Source organism: Bufo bufo, chromosome 1 (genome assembly GCF_905171765.1).
Source record: "Bufo bufo chromosome 1, aBufBuf1.1, whole genome shotgun sequence".
NCBI lineage: Eukaryota > Metazoa > Chordata > Amphibia > Anura > Bufonidae > Bufo > Bufo bufo.
Genome location: NC_053389.1, coordinates 568,166,250 through 568,191,150, shown reverse-complemented (window position 1 = coordinate 568,191,150; position 24,901 = coordinate 568,166,250). Strand labels below are relative to the sequence as shown.

Sequence of the window (24,901 nt, the reverse complement as noted above, 5' to 3'; positions counted from 1 at the left end):
ATTCGAAAAAACGAATATAGAGCAAAATTCGCAAACACTACTACTCCTAAAGTCAAGTATATTGCAGCCTTCTTATTGGCCCACAAGCTAGAAGCAGTGAGGGATCATGTGTACTGATAAAAAATAAAATAATAAAAAAAATCGGAAAAAAAATTTGAATATTCGAAATTACGAATATATATAACTATATTCGAAATATTCGCAAATTTTTGAAGTACCTATATTCGCAATAAAAATTCAAAATTCGAATATTCGTGATCAACACTAGTCTGGGGAACAGGCGGGCCAGTCTATAGCATCAATGCCTTCGTCTTGCAGGAACTGCTGACACACTCCAGCCACATGAGGTCTAGCATTGTCTTGCATTAGGAGGAACCCAGGGCCAACCGCACCAGCATATGGTCTCACAAGAGGTCTGAGGATCTCATCTCGGTACCTAATGGCAGTCAGGCTACCTCTGGCGAGCACATGGAGGGCTGTGCGGCCCTCCAAAGAAATGCCACCCCACACCATTACTGACCCAATGCCAACCGGTCATGCTGGAGGATGTTGCAGGCAGCAGAACGTTCTCCACGGCGTCTCAAGACTCTGTCACGTCTGTCACATGTGCTCAGTGTGAACCTGCTTTCATCTGTGAAGAGCACAGGGTGCCAGTGGCGAATTTGCCAATCTTGGTGTTCTCTGGCAAATGCCAAACGTCCTGCACGGTGTTGGACTGTAAGCACAACCCCCACCTGTGGACGTCGGGCCCTCATAGCACCCTCATGGAGTCTGTTTCTGACCGTTTGAGCAGACACATGCACATTTGTGGCCTGCTGGAGGTCATTTTGCAGGGCTCTGGCAGTGCTCCTCCTGTTCCTCCTTGCACAAAGGCGGAGGTAGCGGTCCTGCTGCTGGGTTGTTGCCCTCCTACGGCCTCCTCCACGTCTCCTGATGTACTGGCCTGTCTCCTGGTAGCGCCTCCATGCTCTGGACACTACGCTGACAGACACAGCAAACCTTCTTGCCACAGCTCGCATTGATGTGCCATCCTGGATAAGCTGCACTACCTGAGCCACTTGTGTGGGTTGTAGACTCCGTCTCATGCTACCACTAGAGTGAAAGCACCGCCAGCATTCAAAAGTGACCAAAACATCAGCCAGGAAGCATAGGAACTGAGAAGTGGTCTGTGGTGACCACCTGCAGAACCACTCCTTTATTGGGGGTGTCTTGCTAATTGCCTATAATTTCCACCTGTTGTCTATCCCATTTGCACAACAGCATGTGAAATTGATTGTCACTCAGTGTTGCTTCCTAAGTGGACAGTTTGATTTCACAGAAGTGTGATTGACTTGGAGTTACATTGTGTTGTTTAAGTGTTCCCTTTATTTTTTTGAGCAGTGTATATGGACAAAGTCCTCACTCTGATATGATAAAATCTGAGACACTTAGCCAATATATTTTGATCAAAACACATCTGTGCCCGCCTACCAAGTGCCAAGGTGGTCTCAAGTCAGGCGGGTTCTACGCTAAACCTACCTACTGTCACACTAGCGTTTTAATTTTCTGGTAATGAGATCCGCCATAGGGGCTCAATACCAGAAAAAAAACACTTCAGTTTTGTCCCCATTCATTGTCAATGGGGACAAAACTGAACTGAACAGAACGAAGTTCCGTTTAGTTGCGTTCCCAAACCGGAGAGCAAATCGCAGCGTGTTGTAGTTTGCTTTCCTTCCTGGGATGCGGAGCAAGACGGATCCGGCATTACGCCCAATGCAAGTCAATGGGGACGGATCCGTTTTCTCTGCCACAATAGAAAACTGATCCTTTCCCCCATTGACTTTCAATGGACTTCATGACGGATCCGTCTTGGCTATGTTCATAACGGATGCAGACGGTTGTATTATAAGTAACGGAAGCGTTTTTGCTGAACCCTGCCGGATCCAGTAAAAACGCTAGTGTGAAAGCAGCCTTATATAGACATTTAAAGTCCAAATTTGCCCAAATAATGAATATATAGATAGAGGGAGGGACTGTCTCTCCAAAAGAGCGAGACTGGGGAGGCATGTGACTGGCTACCAACCAAGAAAACATAACCTGATGTGTGAAGTGGACTATCAAGGTGTGGGGGAGAATAAGGCCGCCTTCACACCTGTGTCTGGATTTTGTATATCTTATTAAGGTCAAAAACTGGAATAGAAGGGGAAAAAAGTGCAAATGTTAACATTATTTAGAGCCTCATCGCCTAACAGTAAAGCTGTCTTAGTTGTCCGTAGCAACCAATCAAATCTCGGCTTTTATTTCCTAAACGGCTGTGGAAAAATGAAAGCTGAGCTCTGATTGGTTGCTTTGGGCAACTAAGACAATTTTACTGTTAGGCCGTTCTGATAAAGGTTTTCATTGTTGCGGGTCCACTCATTGCTTTAAGTATATGAACTGGATGTATCCCGCCGACAAATTGCTCAAGTGTGAAGGAGGCATCACAGAGGCTCGTTTATATGTGGCTATGCTGTAAATTGTGGCTTCTTCACGTCAGAAGCTGTTGCGCAGGCTCCTGCCTGACACTATATATAACCTGTCTCAGGAAACTGGATTGGCGGCAAACAAGTTGCATTCGAGTTAACCGCTCTGGCTACAGGCCCCGCCCCCCTGCTGACGTGTAAGGCGTGAAGCTTCACAGCTGAGAGGTTAGGGCTACGGGATTGGCTGGAGTGGGCGGGCAGTGTGGAGAGGATGGCGGGGTTGTGACGTCACGACAAGGAGATGTGATTGGCGGGGGGACAAGATGGCCGCTACGCGTGGAGGTGAGTCTGGAGCTGCGTGTAATGGATTTCTGTGATGACATAAACGCGCGGGATACAAACTGGTGAACGGAACCAGCGTGTGCCCGGCTGCTGGCTGCGTTTCCCAGAGTGGCTGGTCTCAGGGTCCGGCCTAAAAAGTAGCTACGTTACCGACCACATCTAGTTGAGGAGCAGTTAGTTGCGGTGTTAGAACTCTATATTGTGTGCGTTTCTGCGACGGACCTTGTATTGTGTACACACAGCCGCCCGGGAAGTCAAGCTGCGGACGGTCTGTGGCGCCCCGGCTCTGCCAGCCCCTGGGCAGCTTGGCATGGCTGCTGTACCTTCAGGACACTGGCCCTTTGCTCGTTGTGTCCTCCGTTGCCTTCTATAGTGGCTGGTTCTCAGAAATCGCCATTACACTTCAGGTGTGGGACGTAAACAGCTGTGAGGGCAGCAGCCGACAAGCGCTTGGCATGGATGGCCTCATGCCCGTGCCAACAAAAGGTGTCAGTGTAGCCCATAGCGACCAGTCAGATGTTTTCAGTTGTATTGGTTGCTATTGGCAACGGCTGGTTATTTGTATGAGGCCCAGTGTGTACACCTACCAGCCCTATAGCTGTGGTCCTGGCGTGTGTAGTGGCGCGCTCCATTTTTCCCAGGACTTTTTTGTTTTTAAGTAAAATATGAAAATAAAGAGAATGTTGTAATCGGATTCTGTGCCACTAACCCTGGCAGGACTCCCAGCTAAGAATTTGTCTGGTTTCAAATTTTTGAGCATAAAAATCTTTATGGGTACAGCCTATTTGGACCTTAACATGGAAAGTGTAGCTGACAATTTTTTTTATTTCTTTGCTAATGTGTAGGGACAGTGACGGGGGAACATTTTTGTAGTGTACTTTATTAAGGGAAAACATTTGAGGTAGAAAACCGGGGCTGACATGGCAACGCTGTGGGCTCCCTCATGGCCTGGTGGGCACAGGAGCCTGACATTTGAAGTAAACATACATTCCCCCTTTTTATAAAATAAGGACCTGTATGTTTATGCTCACCGATCAGCGCGGTCCCGGCATGCTGACTAATGAACCAGCCGTCGGGAGCGATGCCTGTGTGAGCGCTAAGTGCTCACTACAGCGGGAAGCTGTTATACATTTTTTTTAGGGACACCTAAAAAAAGGAAAGCCGCGCAAACACAGGGAGAACATATGAACGCCATCGGCCATGGTTGGATTTGAACCGACCCAGCAATGCAAGGCACCAGTGCTAACCCCTGAGCCACCATGCTGCCCAAAGATTTACGACTGTTCGGTGTATTTGACCTTTCCCCAGGTTTTGGTTCACAATCATTGACCGAACCACTGAAGTGTTATGGGGGTCAGAATGTCGATAAAAATAAATACATTTAACTTTTTTTAATTATTAAAAATGAGAAAAACGATACAATTGTGCCATCGCTGTAATCCTACTGACCCGGAGAATGAAGGTAAAAGGTAGAGGTCGTAGTACAATTTTGCTGGAAGAGTAAAAATACTCCTTTTATTCTTTTTGAGGAGTATTTTTTTAGCCAAGGAGTATAAAAGTTGCAGCAATTCACAAATAGAATACGTGGGCCTACATAGTGTTGAGGTGGTTATTCATGCAGGGAAGCCATTGTTGGTCTACTCTATAACTGTGTTCCACAGCCGATACTAAACATAGGACCACTGCCATATACAGGGCGCGGTGTGCTGTCCGCATCTTTTGTGGATCCTTGAAATGTATGGGTCCACAAGTGTTATGCAAAATTGCAGAATGGATGTGGATACGTAAATACGGTCATCTGAATGAGCCCTTAACCCCTTGAAGACCCTGGTATTTTCCTTTTTTGCGTTTTCATTTTTCACTCCCCGCCTTCCCATGGTCCTAACTTTTATTTTTCCATTCACATAGCCTTATGAGGGCTTATTTTTTTGCGGGACAAGTTGTTATTTCTAATGGCACTATTTTACGGTTGCATACCATGTAGTAGGGAGCGGGGAAAAAAATTCCAAATGAACGCAATTCTGAAAGGTTTTTATTTTTACACTGTACACTGCTGTAAAATTGACCTGTTATCATCATTCTCCAGGTCAGTACGGTTACAACGATACCACACTTGTATAATTTTTCTTGCGTTTTAATAAAAAAAAAAAAAAAAAAAATGAAACCTTTTGAGGGGGGAAAAAAATAATTTTATAGCCATATTCTGACCCCTATAACTTTTTTGTAGTTGTGTATGGGGCTGTGTGAGGGCTCATTTTTTTGCGGGACGATCTGTTCTTTTCAGTGATACCGATTTGAAGTGTGTGCGACCTTTTTGATCACTTTTTATAAAAATTATTGGGTAGTTGGCTGTTTTTATTTATTTTTTCCCGTTACACTATTTGCCGTATAATATTAATGCCATTAATATTTTATTTGTATGGGCATTTTCGCACACGACGATGCCCATGATGTTTTTTTTTTTTATTGGTTAAGTATTTTTATTTTAAGTAAAGGGTGGTGATTTGAAGTTTAAATTTTTTTTATATTTGTGTATGTGAGTCCCCTTGGGTGACAATAGCTGTCAATCATTCGATTGCCCATAGTGTTCATTGATGGCTATATAGCCATATCAATGGCCTGGGCGGGGCTAAGCTCTGTTCTCTTGAATGGAGCTTAGCCCCGCCCTGGGCCAGTTGATACTAGTCGTGACATCACTGGGCCTGCGGTAAACAGTGAGAAGACCGTGGCGCTGCTATAGCGCCGCAGCCTTCTCAAACAGCTGATCGGCGGGGGTCCCAGGTGTCGGGCCCCCCCCGGTCAGATGCTTATGATCTATCCAGAGGATAGACAGTTAAAACAAAGTGCAGAACCCCTTTAACACTAGTGTGAAACTAGCCTTATGGCCGGGAAATCTGCAGTAAAGTGGATGAATTGGGCTCTTTCACACAAGTGAGTTTCCTGTCCAGATGCGATGCGTGTAGAGAACACACAGCGTCTTGACTGAATCCTGACCCATTCATTCAATGGGTCTGTGTACGTGAGCGTTTTTTTTCTGCGCTTAGGAAATATCGGAGAATGTTCTATATTGTGTGTTTTTCACACAGCTAAACTGGTCAGCACCGGTCACCTTTGAGGTGAGGCAGGGAATGCCAGTGTTTGGCGTCCCCTGCCAGCGCTGCAATTGGCTGGAACAACGCTCCATAGCTGCACAGGAAAGGGCAGAACCTCCCTGCATGCAGCCATTCTAGCTGGTGACTGCATGCTGAGAGCTTCTGTGCTCGATCTGTTGGGATTTGTGGTTCTACCACAGCTTTCACTGCCTTTACTGCTCCTGTATAGAAGACGACGAAGAGGAACATCTGCTGCAGTGACTTATTTTTTCTTCAGCAGAAGTTCCAGATCCCTATCCCCCCTCTCCCTCCCCTTTTTTTTGTGTGCTGTGAACGCCAAGTGCTGATCAGTCCGTACTTCACTGCTCAAAACCTGGGGTCTTTTTTTTTTTTTGGCACAGATATATATTTTTTTCATCTGTTGTCTTTTTTTTTTTTTTTTTTTTTTTAAGTAATAGTAAGAATTATATAATTTTTAGCTAGTGTTCTTTTTTTGTATGTGCAGTAAATTTTTATAATGCAGTGTTCTGCACGAATGCACCAAGCGTCAGCTTGCGTGCGTTCTGCAGCCCTGAGTACCAATAAGTACCATTTCTTTTATTAGTCGCTTTTGTGCTTTTTTTTTTTTTTTTTTTTGTAAAAAGTACTTTTAGTGTTAGAAACCAATTTTAGTTAGGTAGTGTTAGGGTAGATTTTTGCACGCACATAATATCTGTGTGTGTGTGCGCGTGCGTCCTGCACCTGCTGAGCGCTGATCAGAAACATCCATTTTACTGACCGGTCTGCTCAGTTTACTGTGCCTTTTTTTTTTTTTGTGTAGGTTTATATATCCATTTTAGTTACTGTAGGTTTGTGCGTGCATCCAGCAATTTTTTTTTTATTATTATTTCCCCCCCCCCCTACTCTTTTCTCTATATTAAATTTATAACAAGCCCCTTCACGTGTGAAAACACTACATACACATCCCATACTAAATAAAGTTTTACACAATTCACACATTACACCCCAATAAAATAAAAATGGCCCGTCCATCCTAATGAGTTTACTGAGCTGAAGAGGCATACGTGTATCTTGCCTCTGATACTGAGTCTGCCAATGAGGGAGAAGAGGATGCTACTTTCCTTTACTCCTCTATCCACTCATCATCCGCTGATGAGGGACCCTCTAGAAGGCGCAGCAGAGGCAGCCCTCCAGTGACCCCATATGGACCCCACCCCTGACGATTACCCACAAAATCCAGAATTTGGGGCTGATAACTCCTGAATTTTTTTTAAATCTTCTTTTCTGAAGATTTTGTAAATTTTCTGGTGGCCCAAACCAATTTATAGCTCAGAACCCTACCTCGCCATACACTAGACCCCTAGGTTGGACCTCAGTAAGTGCAGCAGAGATTAAGTTTTGGGGACTCGTACTGCATATGGCCGTTGTAAAGAAGCCAAATGTCAGACAATATTGGAGTTCGGACATTTTATACCAGACTCCAATTTACAGTAAGACCATGACCCGGAAACGTTTTGAGTCAATTCGGAAATTCCTACACAGTGCCCACCCCAAAATGACCCGACATTTTACTGATCAAGATTAGGCCTGTCCTTGACCACTTTAACACCAAGTTTGCTGAGGTGTACACCCCTGATAAAAATGTATGTGTAGATGAGCCCCTGTTACTTTTCAAAGGGACAATTAGATTCCGCTAGTACTTGCCTAGCAAACGGGCAAGGTATGGCATAAAAATTTACAAAAACTTTGTGAGTAGATTCGGGTACACCCGTAAGTTCCGCGTTTATGATGGTAAAGATTCCAGCATAGAACCCCCAGAATGCCCCCTGTCCTAGGAGTTAGTGGGAAGATAGTGTGGGACTTGCTGCACCCACTGCTGGATAAGGGTTACCACCTCTATGTGGATAACTATTATACCAGCATACCCCTATTTAGGTCCCTAACTGCCATTGGTACTGTTGCTTGCGGCACAGTGCGCAAAAATCAGAGTCCTCCCTACATCCCTGGTAGGGCAACCACTGAGAATGGGTAAAAGCAGGGCTCTCCTCCATGAGAACATGCTGGCGGTTAAAGGGTTTCTGTCACCCCATTAAACCGTTTTTTGTTGGTAGCAAGGTAATTAGCATATTTTAAAAATCGAAATTCTACTGAACCAAAATGATTAATTTGCTTATGTATCATGAGATCGCACTATAGGGATTATTAGTAAAGAAAAAAAAAAAAAACGGTTTAATGGGGTGACAGAAACCCTTTAAGTACAAGGACAAGAGGGATGTCCTTGTACTGACCACCGTTCACACTAACACCAGCTCCCCTGCTCATGTGCGAGGCACCACAACCACCGAACCAGTTTGCATCCTAGACTACAATAAGCACATGGGAGGGGTTGACCTTTTTAGATCAAGTTCTGAAGCCCTACAGTGCCACACGAAAAACAAAAGTGCATGCTATTTCAATCTGTAGGCCACACAGGAACTTTCCTCCAGTTCCAAGGCCCTAATTTTTCGAAGCCAGGCCGGGGAGGGTCCCAGTACTTCTGGAAGTTATGGTGCCCGTGTTGTACCAGGGTAATATTTTCCAGGTCTAGTCCCCCAGACAGCAAGGAAGGGAAGGACCCAAAGAAGATGCAGGGTGTGTTCCGAAAGGGGGATAAGGAAAGACACAATTTACCATTGCGAAACCGGCCCTGAAAAACCTGGCCTGTGCATGCAGGAGTGTTTCAGAATCTAACACTCGTCCATGATGTACCCTGTAGTTTTACCACCTTATACAGTCCTGATCAAAAGTTTAAGACCACTTAAAAAATGGCAAAAAATCATATTTAGCATGGCTGGATCTTAACAAGGTTCCAAGTAGAGATTCAACATGCAATAAGAAGAAAAGAGTGAGACAAAACATTTTTTGAGCATTCAATTTAAGGAAAACAAAGAATAAACTGAAACAGGCTGTTTTTCAGCTGATCAAAAGTTTAGGACCACAGCTCCAAAAAAAAAAACGAAACCCCCCGAAAACAGAAATCCAACTTCCAAACATGAACTCAGTAATGAGTAGCTCCGCCGTTATTGTTTATCACTTCAAAAATTTGTTTCGGCATGCTTGATGCAAGCGTTTCCATGAGGTGAGTGGGAACATTTCGCCAAGTGGTGAAGACGGCCGCACGAAGGCCATCTACTGTCTGGAACTGTTGTCCATTTTTGTAAACTTCCCTTGCCATCCATCCCCAAAGGTTCTCAATTGGATTTAGATCAGGGGAACACGCAGGATGGGCCAAAAGAGTGATGTTATTCTCCTGGAAGAAGTCCCTTGTCCTGCGTGCGTTGTGTACTGTAGCGTTGTCCTGTTGAAAAACCCAGTCGTTACCACACAGACGAGGGCCCTCAGTCATGAGGAATGCTCTCTGCAACATCTGGACATAGCCAGCGGCCGTTTGACGCCCCTGCACTTCCTGAAGCTCCATTGTTCCACTGAAGGAAAAAGCACCCCAGACCATTATGGCGCCCCCTCCACTGTGGCGCGTAGAAAACATCTCAGGTGGGATCTGCTTGTCATGCCAGTAACGTTGGAAACCATCAGGGTTACATTTTTTTCTCATCAGAGAATAAAACTTTCTTCCACCTTTGAATGTCCCATGTTTGGTGCTCTCTTGCAAAGTCCAAACGAGCAGTTCTGTGGCGTTCAAGGAGACGAGGTCTTTGAAGACGTTTTTTTGTTTTTGAAGCCCTTCAGTCTTAGATGCCGTCTGATGGTTATGGGGCTGCAGTCAGCACCAGTAAGGGCCTTAAAGAGGGCCTTTCACTTGTAAAAACTATGTGAACTAAGTATGCTGCCATGTAGAGCGGCGCCCGGGGATCTCACTGCACTTACTATTATCCCCGGGCGCCGCTCCGTTCTCCCGTTATGCCCTCCGGTACCTTTGCTCCTTAAGTTATAGTAGGCAGGTCTTCCCTTGTCCTGTGGGCGTCTCCTTCTCCTAGGCTGGAGCTCTGGCCAATCGCAGCGCACAGCTCCAGCCTAGGAGAAGGAGACGCCCACAGGACAAGGGAAGACCTGCCTACTATAACTTAAGGAGCAAAGGTACCGGAGGGCATAACGGGAGAACGGAGCGGCGCCCGGGGATAATAGTAAGTGCAGTGAGATCCCCGGGCGCTGCTCTACATAGCAGCATACTTAGTTCACATAGTTTTTACAAGTGAAAGGCCCTCTTTAATTTGGGTCGAGGATCGTCCAGTGTCTTGACGGACAGCCAATTGGATCCTCCGGCTCAGTGCTGATGAATTTTTTTTGGGTCTTCCACTTGACTTTTGTTCCATAAACCTCAGGATCATTTAAGAAATTCCAAATGACTGTCTTAGGCTACTTTCACACTAGCGTTCTGCTGTCCGCTCGTGAGCTCCGTTTGAAGGGGCTCACGAGCGGAGCAGAACGCTTCCGTCCAGCCCTGATGCAGTCTGAATGGATGCGGATCCGCTCAGACTGCATCAGTCTGGCGGCGTTCAGCCTCCGCTCCGCTCGCCTCCGCACGGCCAGGCGGACAGCTGAACGCTGCTTGCAGCGTTCGGGTGTCCGCCTGGCCGTGCGGAGGCGTGCGGATCCGTCCAGACTTACAATGTAAGTCAATGGGAACGGATCCGCTTGAAGATGACACCATATGGCTCAATCTTCAAGCGGATCCGTCCCCTATTGACTTTACATTGAAAGTCTGAACGGATCCGCTCAGGCTACTTTCGCACTTAGAAATTTTTCTAAGTTATTAATGCAGACGGATCCGTACTGAACGGAGCCTCCGTCTGCATTAATATGATCGGATCCGTTCAGAACGGATCCGATCAAGCGCTAGTGTGAAAGTAGCCTTACTGCGTCCCACCTCAGCAGCGATGGCGCGCTGTGAGAAACCCTGCTTATGCAGTTCAACAACCCGACCACGTTCAATAAGGGAGAGTTTTTTGGTCTTTGCCATCACAACGTGTGACTACCTGACAGAAAATAACAATGAATCCACATCTTTGCACAGATTTGGCCTTTTAAAGGCATGTGGTCCTAAACTTTTGATCAGCTGAAAAACAGCCTGTTTCAGTTTATTCGTTGTTTAAATTAAATTGAATGCTCAAATTTTTTTTTCTCACTCCCATTTCTTCTTGTTGCATGTTGAAGCTCTACTTGGAACCTTGTTAAGATCCAGTCATGCTAAATATGATTTTTTGCCATTTTTCAAGTGGTCTTAAACTTTTGATCAGGACTGTATCTCTGATTTAGTCCGCATAGCTTACATATCCACTTTTCACCAACCACCACATATTAATTTCTGTCAAACACCTGTTAGGTCAAAAGTGACATTTCCACCCCTTAAAATGTTCGTACTGGGTCCACTTTCCAAAATGGGGTCACTTCTTGGGGTTTTTAATTTCTGGGGACCCCAGGAATTTTTTTAATGCGACATAGCACCTAAAATTCATGTCTGTTTTGTTCAGGCCTGCAAAATCCATATTTTCGCAGTTTGCCTTTAGGCTGGGTTCACACTTGAGCGTTTTACAGCGCGTTCAAACGCGCTGTAAACCGCTCAACACATGAAAACCAATGGTTCCCTATGGCCCTAGTTCTCACTTGAGCGTTTTACAGCGCGTTTGAGCGCGCTGAAAAACGCCCTACGCTCAAACAAGTTCTTGAGCTTCTTTGGGGCGTTTTGACGCGCGTTTGTGGCCATAGGACACTGCAGTCAATCACACAAACACGCGTCTACTATTGCAAAAAACGCTCGTTAAACGCGCATATCAAATACGCTCAGGTCTGAACCCAGCCTTAGAGTCCTGCTGTGCGCCCATACAGCAGGTTACAAGCACATATGGGGTGTTTCCTGAATTGGGATAAAATGGGGAACACATACTGGGGTGCATTTTCTCCTTTAACCCCTTATGAAAGTGAAAAATTGGGGTCTGCTAGTAATTTTCCATTTTTACAAATGTGTGCTTTGAAATCCTCTCTAGTATTTCTGTGAGACACCTGTTTGGTAAAAAGTACCCTTTCCACCACTTAAAATGTTAGTCCGGGGGTGCTCTTTCCAAAAATGGGGTTTTTCATTTCTGGGGACCTCAGGAAATGTATTTAATGCGACATGGCACCTAAAATAAATGTCTGCCAATTATGGCCTGAGAGCAAAATTCATATTTTGCCATTTGCCTGCTGTGCGCCCATACAGCAGACTACAAGCACATATGGGGTGTTTCCAAAATGGGGAACACAACCTGGGGTGCATTTTCTCCTTTAACACCTTTTGGGGAAAAAATGGGGGTCTGCTAGTTATTTTTCCCCCCAAATATGTGATTTGAAATGCTTTCCAAGTATTTCTGTCTTCTGTGAGACACCTGTTTGCTGAAAAGTACCCTTTCCACCACTTAAAATGTTCATACGGTGGGTGCTCTTTCGGAAATGGGGTCACTTGTTGGGGTTTTTCATTTGTCTGGACCAATTTATTTAATGTGACATGGCACCTAAAATACATGTCTGCCAATTCAAGTCCGCAAAATCTATATTTAGCTGTTTGACTCTAGAGCCCTGCTCATTTTTTTTAGCACATATGGGGTGTGGGCGTATTCGGGGGGGAAATGGGGAACAAAATGTGGGGTGCATTTTGTGCTGTTACCCCTTGTGAAAGTGAAAAATGTTGGTGTAAAGCAACTTTTCCTGGAAAAAAATTGTCATTTTTCATTTTCACAGTCAAGCGTTTCCTACTTCTGTAAAACGCCTGATGGGTCAAAGTGCTCATTACACACCTTGAAATATTCCTTGAGGGGTGTAGTTTTCAGAATGGGGGGGAATTTGGGGGTTTCCACTGTAGGGCCACCTCAGGGTGTTTTTATATGTGACATAGCTCCCAATTACCATTCCAGCTAAATCCGCTCTCCAAAAGCCATATGGTGCTCCCTCCAATCTGAAGCCTGCTGTGCGCCCATACATCAGTTTTTGAGCACACATGGGGTTGTCTCTGTAAACTCCAGATTCAGGGTAATAGATTTTGAGTTTTGTTTGGCTGTTTACCCTTGATGTGTTGCAGAAAAAAATAGATTAAAATTTTAAAATCCGCAAAAAAAAAAAAAGTGGAATTTTGAATTTTCATTCCCATTTTCATTCTCGTGGGTCACCTAAAGGGTTAACCACGTTTGTAAAATCTGTTTTGAATACCTTAATGCCTCATTCACACATCAGTGTTCGGTCAGTGTTTTTCATCAGTGATTGTGAGCCAAAATCAGGATTGGAGCCTCCACAGATATAAAGTATAAGGGAAAGATCTGCACCTGGTCTGTGTTTAGAGCCGCACCTGGTTTTGGCTTAAAATCACTGATGGAAATCACTGACCGAACACTGACTGTGTGAACGAAGCCTAAGGGGTGTAGTTTCTAAAATGGGGTGGTTTCTATTATGTAAGCCCCACAAAGTAACTTCATAACTGAACTGGTCCTGAAAAAATTGGGGTTTGGAAATGTTATTAAAAATTTTAAGATTTGCTTCTAAACTTCTAAGCTTTCTAACGTCACAAAAAAAAAAGTCATTTTCAAAGTGATCCAAACATGAAGTAGACATATGGGGAATGTGAAGTAATAACTATTTTTGGAGTTATTACTATCTATTAGAGAAATTGAAATTTGCAACTTTAAAAAAAAAATTGGTAGATTTGGCATTTTTTTTAAATAAATAAAAATGTTTTTTTTTTTTTTTACTCAATTTTACCACTGTCATGAAGTACAATATGTGACGAGAAAACAATCTCAGAATGGCCTGGATAAGTAAAAAGCATTTTAAAGTTATCACCACATAAAGTGACACTGGTCAGACCAGATTTGCAAAAAATGGCCTGGTCCAAGAGGACCTGTCACTAGAATAAAACATCTAAACTAAGGCTACTTTCACACTAGCGTTCGGGGCTCCGCTTGTCAGTTCCGTTTGAAGGGGCTCACAAGCGGCCCCGAACGGATCCGTCCAGCCCTAATGCATTCTGAGTGGATGCAGATCCGCTCAGAATGCATGAGTTTGGCACTGTTTGTCCTCCGCTCAGCAGGCGGACCCCTGAACGCAGCTTGCAGCGTTCGGGTGTCCGCCTGGCCGTGCGGAGGCAAACGGATCCGTCCAGACTTACAATGTAAGTCAATGGGGACGGATCTGTTTGAAGTTGACACAATATGGCTCAATTTTCAAACGGATCCGTCCCCCATTGACTTTCAATGTAAAGTCAAAACGGATCCGTTTGGATTATCATGAACAAAAAAAAAAAAAAAAAAAAAAAAATTATAATTATTTTTTTTTTGTTTATGGTAATGCAAACGGATCCGTTCTGAACGGATCTAAGCGTTTGCATTATAGGTGCGGATCCGTCTGTGCAGATACCAGACGGATCCGCACCTAACGCAGGTGTGAAAGTAGCCTAAGTATACAGACATGGAGAGCGGCGCCCAGGGATCCTCCTGCACTTACTGTTTTTCCCGGGCGCTGCTCCGTTCGCCCGGTATAGCCTCCGCCGGTATCTTCATAGTTAGGCTCCACCCAGGGGAACCTGCCGGCGTCTCCTTCTCCCATGCTGTAGCGCTGGCCAATCGCAGCGCTCAGCTCATACTTTGAGAGGCTTTTTTTTCTCTCAGGCTATGAGCTGAGCGCTGCGATTGGCCAGCGCTACAGCATGGGAGAATGAGACGCCGACAGGTTCCCCTGGGTGGAGCCTAACCATGAAGATACCGGAGGCTATACCGGGCGAACGGAGCGGCACCCGGGGATAACAGTAAGTGCAGGAGGATCCCTGGGCGCCGCTCTCCATGTCTGTATACTTAGTTTAGATGTTTTATTCTTGTGAAAGGTCCTCTTTAAGGAGAAAAATGGAGTGGTCCTGATGGGGTTAAAAAAGTGTTTATATTGACAACCTATCCTCAGGATAGGTCATCAGTATCTGATTGTGGGGGTCCGACTCCCGGGATCCCTGCCTTGAGAAGGCAGTGGAGATCCTGTGAGGGCTGCGGCCGTCTCCCTGCTCACCAAGCATAGTGCCGTACATTGTGTAGCGGTTGTGTTTGGTGTCTATGGAGCTGAACTGCGCCTAGGTCACATGACATATGAACATCATTGCCCTAGGGAAAGCTGAGAGAAGATCACAGCGCTACTGCGAGAGCTGCTGCCTTCTCAAACAGCTGATCGGCGGCGGTCCTGGGTGTTGGCCCCCCACTATCAGATGCTGATAACCTCTCCTGAGGATAGACCATCAGAAACTCTCAGAAAACCCCTTTAAACAAGTCTCTTCCACTTGCTGCATTATATCATATAATGTGATTATTATTTTTTTAGCCGCTTACTTATATATAGAAGGAAAGTGTATGCCAAAAAATAGAAATCTATAAATTCTGCATCCTCTTCAGACCCCTATATTGTAAACGGTGCTGTGGGGGAGGGTCTCAGATCTATGATAACTGTGGTGTGCATTGGTCTGTACTTTTCTTCTTCCTATAATTGGTGGCCATTCTATTGGTGATGCTTTTCAACCTGTGTGAACAGAACTTTACAGCAGCGTTTGCCGTGTTTAAAGGGTTTCTGTCACTAGAAATTTCAGTATTAAACTGGCTGACATTAGTGATGTGCTAATGTCAGCTGTGCCCCTGTTACTGCAGAAGTCTTACTTTTATAATATGCTAATTAGCCTCTAGAAGCTGGGGGGGGGACGTTGCTCCTGCTCCTAGAGCAGTGATGGCGAACCTATGGCACGGGTGCCAGAGGCGGCACTTAGAGCTCTCTCTGTGGGCACCCGCACCCTGGAAAAAGTCTATGGTGTACCAATATACTCTGGACTTTACCAGCCATTCATCAGCGCTGGGCACACTATGAACAGCACGGACAGCACATTGAATGTAGGCAGGTCATTATACTTAAATGATAAAGTACATGGAAAATATACTATACTGGACTGGAGTATTCCGGTTACATTGCCGTGTTGGCACTTTGCGATAAATAAGTGGGTTTTGGGCTGCAGTTTGGGCACCCGGTCTCTAACAGGTTCGCCATCACTGTCCTAGAGGCTCCGTTCTCCCACCTCATTACACGCCCTGATTGACAGGGCCAGGGCAGCGTTCGTGCCGTTCAGTATTCGGCGCAGTGAGGGAAGGACGCTCGCCAACTTCCTCACTGTGCTGAATCCTGAATGGCGCGAGATTTCCCTAGCGCACAGGGGCGACGGGAGGATGCGAACACTGCCTGGCCCTGTCAATCAAGACTTGGAGGGAGGTGACAGAGGTGGGAGAACGGAGTCTCTAGGAGCAGGAGCAATGCCCCCATCCCCCTGCTTCTAGAGGCTAATTAGCATATTATAAAAGTAAGACTTCTGCAGTAACGGGGGCACGGATAATCATTAGAATAGCAGAGTTAGGTGCAGCTGACATTAGCACATCACTAATGTCAGCCAGTTTAATACTGAAAATTCTAGTGACAGAAACCCTTTAATCCATGTAAAGTTCTAGACATGAGAAATGTCTGGCAGGGAGTGATACAAATGTAGCCTGTGCATGTTTCTATGCTACCATGATGAAGAAAAATCTCACCGTTAACTCTTTCCTCACAGCTTGGTGTGTGCCATGCCTGGCCTCCAATGAAACACTTCAGGAATTATGCCGGAAAGAGCTACTTATCTGCAAGTGCCTTGGGATTACTAGGAAGAATCTAAACAATTATGAAGTGGAGTATATCTGTGACCACAAAGTAGAAAAGGTAACGTACATAGTATACTTTGTGGTGGAGGGAAAATCGTTCTGGAAATATTTGACACTAGAAGTCTCGGATTCACATGTAAGGAAGATGCCTGACCACCCACTCATCTAATCGCCAGAGCAGCCTCGTAGGGTACGGCCACACGGTCAGGAGTGGATCATAAAATGAGAGAAAGTTTAAAGGACATATACAACTTCTCCTCTTTGTTGGATTCATATTCACTCCCGGCTTTAGCTTCCAAAACTGCATGCAGAAAACCTGACCATGTGGTCGTACCCTTAGGCCTCTTGCACACAACCATATGGCTTTTTCAGTATTTTGCGGGCCGCAAAAAATACGGACGACATCCATGTGCATTCTGCATAGCATGTAGTGGAGCTGTGTGTGTACAGGGTGCATGTAGCAGAGCAGGAAGTCTGGCAGGGACTCGGTGACCGTCTCTGACTCATTCGATTCTTTTAACTAATAAACTCTCAGACGATTCTCTGAGTCCCTGCAATAACTATACATTGTAATTACATCAGTCTGCTCCACTGCATTCACTGTGTTTGCCAGGAGCGAGTCCCTCTAAAGGTGATAGTGTCTGTCTTCTATGGCCCTGGTCCTTCCCTTCCTGCCTGCAAGCTGCACATTGATCTCTAAAAGCAGGCATTAGAGCAAGAAGAAATATACATTACTGTATGATGGCCACAAGACTATTATACTGAGGAGGGGGGGCTTCAAAAATTGTTGTCCTGACTCCTTACAGTAGCGTCTCCTTGTGGCCGCCCCATACAGTATAACGTCTCCTTGTGGCTGCCCCCATACAGTATAACGTCTCCTTGTGGCTGCCCAATACAGTGTAACGTCTCCTTGTGGCCCCCATACAGTATAACGTCTCCTTGTGGCCCCCATACAGTATAACGTCTCCTTGTGGCCCCAATACAGTATAACGTCTCCTTGTGGCTGCCCCCATACAATAGAACGTCTCCTTGGAATGTTATAGTTCTGTTTTTGGGCCTTTTGGTTGGTCAGTGGTCAGAAAATACATGTGTGTGTGTGTATTTTATTGTTAAAATTAGTATCGGTGAGTACTTAAATAAAAGTATCGGTACTCGTACTCAGTCTTAAAAAAATGGTATCGGGACATCCCTAAAAAAAAGTCTAGTTTTTCAGTTTAAAAGTCTTACTTGAGCAAGGCCCAGGACTGTTTTAAAGTGCTTCAGGCATCTGCTTTTGCGTTTGTGAACGGTCATATTTTCCCGTTGCAAAAACCAGCAGTAGTCCCCCATCATGTTGGGATTCCAAGCGGCCTTGATACCTGTTCTCCATTGTAGAGATATCTTTATGGAACCGCTCTCCATGTTAGTCACTTACGTGTCCCAAATTGGGTGGGAAAAAGTCAAGATGGGAATGTAAGAAATGCACTTTCAAAGACTTTCGGCAGTCAAGTTGTTCATATGCTGTAAGCATGTTGTCTACTAATTCTGCATAGTTTGCAGCTCGTCTGTTCCCAAGGAAGTTCTGCACTACTAGCACAAATGCATCCCAAGCTGCAAGACGCACTCGCTTTGTCAGATTCTTGCGCTGATCAGAAGTAGTGTATTTGCCCCATATGTCTCAGAAATTGTCTGGATCGTTAACACATTTGCGTTTATCCATCTTAAGTTTCAAAACTGATAGCACTATAACAAATCACTTTATCAAAATCTGTCCAGCTTGCCTTATATACTTACTGCTGACATCAGCCTGAGTGCGTCCGGACAGGGCTGGACATGTCCATTGGAATATCTCCAATATAATGCATTAATATTATAACTGAATAGGCTTTGCATGTATAACTTAACCCTTAAATCCGGTCCCCAAACATGGCGCCTCGCACGTGCAGCGGGCACCATAGCCGCCGGGTTTCTGCTATTTTAAATAGAAGAGACCCACGCCACCTGTATGCGATCAGCCATAAGGCTACTTTCACACTAGCGTTCGGAGCGGATCTGTCTGATGTTTCATCAGACGGATCCGCTCCGATAATGCAGACGTTCGCATCCGTTCAGAACGGATGCGTCTGCATTAAAACTTAGAAAATTTTCTAAGTGTGAAAGTTGTCTGAGCGGATCCGTTCAGACTTTACATTGTAAGTCAATGGGGAACGGATCCGCTTGAAGATTGAGCCATATGGTGTCATCTTCAAGCGGATCCGCCCCCATTGACTTACTGCAAGCAGCGTTCAGGTGTCCGCTCACTGAGCGGAGCGGAGGCTGAACGCTGGCAGGCGGATGCATTCTCAGTGGATCCGCCTCCACTGAGAATGCATTGGGGCCAGACGGATGCGTTCGGGGCCGCTCGTGAGCCCCTTCAAACGGTGCGCACGAGCGGACACCCGAACGCTAGTGTGAAAGTAGCCTAAGGCTGATCGCATAGATTTTCCCTTTCAGATGCCGTGATCAAATTTGGCCACAGCATCTGCGCAGTCCGGAAGCGGAAGTCGCGCACTTCCGTCCGGTAACAGCGTTCCCCGGCTGAGATCGAGGGACCCGTTACATTGATCTAATAGGCTGAAGCCTCAAGCAGGCTTCGGTGCCTATTAGATGACTACACCAATACAGGCCACTAGGTGGCAGCATTGTATTGGTATAGTGCAAATAAAGGGAGTCTGTCACCAGATTTTGACCTAATAGACCGCTTACATAGCGCTCTAGCATAGCAGTCTATGATTCTTATGGTACCTTTGATGTTTTCTTGTGAAGCTCCCCCAAGGCAAAAACTGACTTTTATTCATATGTAAATTAGGGATCGCAAGTGCCCAGGGGGCGGCGTTCACCTCGTTGGTGCCCAGGCTGTTCTGCCTCTTTTCGTCATATCCCCGCCCCAGCCTCTTCCTCTGCCCGCCCCGCTCTTCCTTTGCGTCCTCCTTTTCAAGTTCTCTGCAGCGAGATCCCGCGTCTGCGCTCTCCATTGCTTGGCCGGGGCATGCGCACTGCGATGCCAATTGTGGGGGTCTCTGGTCCGCCTCCTCGCTGCTGTTTCGCGCCGTTGGCCGGCGCATGCGCAGTAGCTACTGCGATGCCGTGCCCACAATGGCCATCGCAGTGCACATGCCCCAGCAAAGCTATGGATAGCGCAGGCGCGGGATTTCGCTGCAGAAAAGGAGGACGCAAAGGAAGAGCGGGTCGGGCAGAGGAAAAGGCTGGGGCAGGGATATGACGAAAAGAGGCAGAACAGCCTGGGCACCAACGAGGTGAACGCCGCCCCCTGGGCACTTGCGATCCCTAATTTACATATGAATAAAAGTCAGTTTTTGCCTTGGGGGAGCTTCACAAGAAAACATCAAAGGTACCATTAGAATCATAGACTGCTATGCTAGAGCGCTATGTAAGCGGTCTATTAGGTCAAAATCTGGTGACAGACACCCTTTTAAGTGTTCAATGGTGTCTATATAGACATCAATGAACACAAAATAATCTAATCATTGGCAGTTATTGTCACCCAAGGTGACTTAAAAAAAAGAAAAGAAAAAAGTTTTTGCAAATAAAAAAATAAAAATTCAAGTTCAAATCGCCTCCTTTCCTTTAAAATAAAAATACTTAAACAATAAAAAAAATAAACATCATGGGCATCGCCGCGTGCGAAAATGCCCATACTATTAAGGGCTCTTTCACACTTGCATTATTGTCTTCCGGCATAGAGTTCCGTCGTCGGGGCTCTATGCCGGAAGAATACTGATCAGGATTATCCTAATGCATTCTGAATGGAGAGTAATCCGTTCAGGATGTCTTCAGTTCCGGTACGGAACGTTTTTTGGCCGGAGAAAATACCGCAGCATGCTGCGCTTTTTGCTCCGGCCAAAAATCCTGAAGACTTGCCGCAAGGCCGGATCCGGGATCAATGCCCATTGAAAGGCATTGATCCGGATCCGGCCTTAAGCTAAACGTCGTTTCGGCGCATTGCCTCATCCGACATTTAGCTTTTTCTGAATAGTTACCATGGCTGCCGGGACGCTAAAGTCCTGGCAGCCATGGTAAAGTGTAGTGGGGAGCGGGGAGCAGTGTACTTACCGTCCGTGCGGGTCCCCGGGCGCTCCAGAGTGACGTCAGGGCGCCCCAAGCGCATGGATCACGTGATCACATGGATCACGTCATCCATGCGCAGGGGGCGCTCTGACGTCATTCTGGAGCGCCCCGGGAGCCGCACGGACTGTAAGTATACCGCTCCCCCGCTCTCCGCTCCTACTATGGCAGCCAGGACTTTAATAGCGTCCTGGGTGCCATAGTAACACTGAAAGCATTTGGAAGACGGTTCCGTCTTCAAATGCTTTCAGTACACTTGCGTTGTTACGGATCCGGCAGGCACCTCCGGCAACGGAAGTGCATGCCGGATCCCAACAACGCAAGTGTGAAAGAGGCCTAAAATATCAAATATTAATGGCAAATGGCGAGAAAAAAAATAATAAAAAGCATTTTTGTAACTTCAATTACCCAATAATTTTATTATAAAAAGTGAACAAACAGTCGCACACACTTCAAATTGGTATCGCTGAAAAGAACAGATCGTCCCGCAAATGAGCCCTCGCACAGCCCCGTACACATAACTACAAAAAAGTTATATGGGTCAGAATAAGGTTATAAAAGAAAATATTTTTTTTCCCCTCAAAGGTTTAAAAAAAAATAATTCCAGTATTAAAACGCAAGAAAAATTATACAAGTGTGGTATCATTGTAACAGTACTGACCTGGAGAATGAAGATAACAGGTCAATTTTACCGCATAGTGTACAGTGTAAAAAAAAAAAAAAAAAACCTCTATCAGAATTTTTTTCCCAATTCTACCCCATTTGGAATTTTTTTCCCGCTCCCTACTACATGGTATGCAACCGTTAATGGTGCCATTAGAAAGTACAACTTGCCCTGCCCTCATACGGCTATGTGAATGGAAAAATAAAAAAGTTAGGACTATGGGAAGGCGGGGAGTGACAAACGAAAACGCAAAAATGGAAAATCCCAGGGTCCTTAAGGGGTTAAAATCTAGACGTGTCAGGCAAATTCCGAGTTCATATTTGGAATCAGCGCGCTCATTTTTGTATAGATCCCGTGTTTTTCTCAGTAGCAAAATCATTGTTGCGCAGTGTAATAGAACATGTCCTATCTTTGAACGGAATTCTGTTTTTTTTTTTTGCGGATCCATTGAAATGAATGGTTCTGTATACGGAACACAAAAACTGAACTTAAGCGGAAAAAAAACGTTTGTGTGCAAGAGGTCTTACTCTGGAGACGCCAGGACGTCTGTGATTGATTTTATTTAGCACTCCACAATGTTATATTACCCCTGGGGTGTTACTCCAGGGTAATTAAACACTTCCTGTCTCCCGACAGATCTCGCCCTACGACCTGCCTAACTATCTAATTAAAAGGCAATTGTTCAGTGCGGATATCCCCTCTAAATACTACTTTTGCCCATTTAGTGGAGTGTATACAGATGATATTTGGGTCTGTTTTCCGGTATACATGCCAGTGTTAGGGAGCGTTCGCATCACTGTTATTATTATTTTTTCTTTTGATCCATTAGAAGAACAGAAAAAAAAGGTATCCTGTAAAAAAAACTAATCCTGTCCATCAGTTTGGCATCTGTTTGTTTGTTTTTTAGTTTTTTTTATAGATGGAAACTTCATGCAGGACTGTTTTTCCATCTAAAAGAAACAGATCTCAGACGGAAATGGCTCAAATGGATGGGGTGCATAACTGATTCACAGGATCCGTTTTTGTTTTTTTGTTCTTTTGACGGATCCGAAGAATGGAAGAATAACTGTTATGTGAACTCTCCTTTAAAGTGATTTTCCGGTGCTTTTATATTGATGGCCATCAGTTATCTGATTGACTGGGCCCCTGACACCGCTGTAGATCAGTTGTTCTGTAGGAGCTGCAGCGCCGGAAGTTGCTCCTGGAACTGACAGCTCCATCAGTTGTGTAGTGGATGGATCTGGTTCCTGTGTCACGTTCTGATCCATTCCAGCTCTGTCTACTATAGAAATGGACGGACCTGTGTAGTTCATGAACTAATGCAGCTACTGCAGGGTGCAGGGACCGCTGCTGGTCAGATTTGAAGACTTAGGGCTCTTTTACACGACAGTTGTCGTATTGCGGCCTGCATTTGCGGATCCGCAATACATGGACACCGTTCTGTGTGCATTCCGCATCACGGATGCGAACCCATTCACCTCAGTGGCTCCACAAATCCGGAGATACGGAACACTACGGAGTGCTTCCGTGGGGTTCTGTTCCGTACTTCCGTTCCGCGAAAAAGATAGAGCAAGTTCTATCTTTTTGCAGAACGGATGAATGCAGACCCATTCAAGTTGAATGGGCCTGGATTCATCCCGGCGACTGCACGGAGGTTGCCCGTGCATTTGGGACCACAAATTGCGGTCCCCAATGCATGGAACGGCCCACCTACGGCCGTGTGAATGAGCCCTTATCCTGAGGATCGACCATCAATATGAAATTACCGGAAAACCCCTTTAACTCCATCTAGAGGCATGTGTAAGGCTGTGTTCACATCTGTGTCAAGGCTTTCTAGTCTGACAGATGCATTATGACTTTATACTTCAGTGTGACCCATTAGCTTTCAGTTTCTTTAACAATCTCTTGGAAATCAGTGTAGACCTTAATAATGCTTATCTTTTTCTGTAAAAACAGGCCATAGCGAACAATGTAGGGGCAAATGCGGATGTGAACATGCGTATAACATTTATTGTTTGTGTGAGAATAGGGGAGATGAAACCAGATCCTTCTAATCTGAGGGATGGGAAATGGCTGTGTAAGGCTACGTCTACACGACGACATTTGTCGCGCGACAGGGCACAACTACACTGCAACATTTGTAGTGCAACATTTTGTTGCACCAATGTCGCGCGACAATTTTTATAATGGCAGTCTATGGAGTCGCAATGCAACATGCTGCGACGCAACAGTCGCAGAAAAATCCATCTCGAATGGATTTTCTGCGACTTGTGCGTCACAGTCGCAGCATGTTGCAGTGCGACACCATAGACTGCCATTATAACATTAGTCGAGCAATATTAGTGCAACAAAATGTTGTTGTGTAGACGTAGCCTAAGGCTACGTTCACACCTGCGGCAGAGTAATCCGGCAAGCAGTTCAGTCGCTGGAACTGCCTGCCGGATCAGGCAATCTGAATGCAAATGGACAGAATTTGTAGACAGATCTGGATGCTGATCCGTCTCACAAATGCATTGCAAGAACGGATCCGTCTATCAGTTTGTCATACGGACAAACGGATCAGTTTCTATTTTTTATTTTATTTTTTTCACATTTTTACTGGTCTGTGCATGCGCAGACCAGAAGGACGGATCTGGCATTCCAGCAACTGATCCGGAATTTTGGACGGAGAGAATACCATAGCATGCTGCGGTTCTATCTCTGTCCTGATCAGTCAAAAAGACATCCTGATGCATCCTGAACGGATTGCTCTCCATTCAGAATGCATTATGATAAAACTGATCAGTTCTTTTCCGGTATTGAGCTCCTAGGACAGAACTCAATGCGGGAAAAGAAAAACGCTAGTGTGAAAGTACCCTAATACAGCATTTGCGTGGGGCCACAGCTTTAGTGCTTCTAGAGGTGAATGAGATGCAATACGGTTCTATATGTAATCATATGTATGAGGTCTTGACTGGTGTGATTTCACATCACCTAAACCATTATACTAGATACAAGCTCAGTATTGTCATTTGTGTCATCAGTTTACAATCTTCACTGCTAATGTTAGGACGACCAAAGCACCTACTACAGGGATGACCAACCTGTGGCCCTCCAGCTGTTGTAAAACTACAACTCCCACCATGCCCTGCTGATGGCTGTAGGCTGTCCGGGCATGCTAGGAATTGTAGTTTTGCAACAGCTGGAGGGCCACATCCCTGACCTACTACATACCTAATCTAGCCATACACATCAGGCCTCATGCACACGACTGTATTTTTGGGCTACATCTGCTCTACATTTTTTGAGCATCAAATGTAGACAGCATACTGCGACCATTCCCTGCCAAATGATAGAACATGTCCTATTCTTACAAAATGCATATAGAATAATTGTATCCAGCTCACCACCTTGGCGTTTGCTCTCCCGTGTGTCCAGAAACCTTTGGCTTTGTCCCAGTATAGAAGGAATAAATAGAAAAAATAGTTTCAACACTAAAGTTGTAATCCAATAAAAACTTCCTCTTTATTGAAACACATGTACATCAGCAGACACAACCACGAAGCTTGCGGTAATCGTTGACACGTTTCGGACAGTCTGTCCTTT

General features: G+C 45.3%; 2 protein-coding genes across 2 annotated transcripts in view; both read left to right on the top strand.

The window, feature by feature from the left end:
- The window catches only part of HSPA14 (heat shock protein family A (Hsp70) member 14), a 46,050-nt gene extending 39,114 nt beyond the window's left edge, over positions 1-6,936 (top strand). Inside the window, exon 15 of the mRNA XM_040413146.1 lies at positions 6,926-6,936. The gene's annotated coding sequence lies outside the window, so the exon portion shown is untranslated. The remainder of the gene's footprint in view (positions 1-6,925) is intronic.
- SUV39H2 (suppressor of variegation 3-9 homolog 2) overlaps positions 2,739-24,901 on the top strand; it is a 35,771-nt gene continuing 13,608 nt past the window's right edge. Inside the window, exons 1-2 of the mRNA XM_040413147.1 lie at positions 2,739-2,783; positions 16,461-16,606. Of these exons, the coding sequence (XP_040269081.1) occupies positions 2,765-2,783; positions 16,461-16,606 (165 nt within the window). The 5' untranslated portion in view covers positions 2,739-2,764. The remainder of the gene's footprint in view (positions 2,784-16,460; positions 16,607-24,901) is intronic.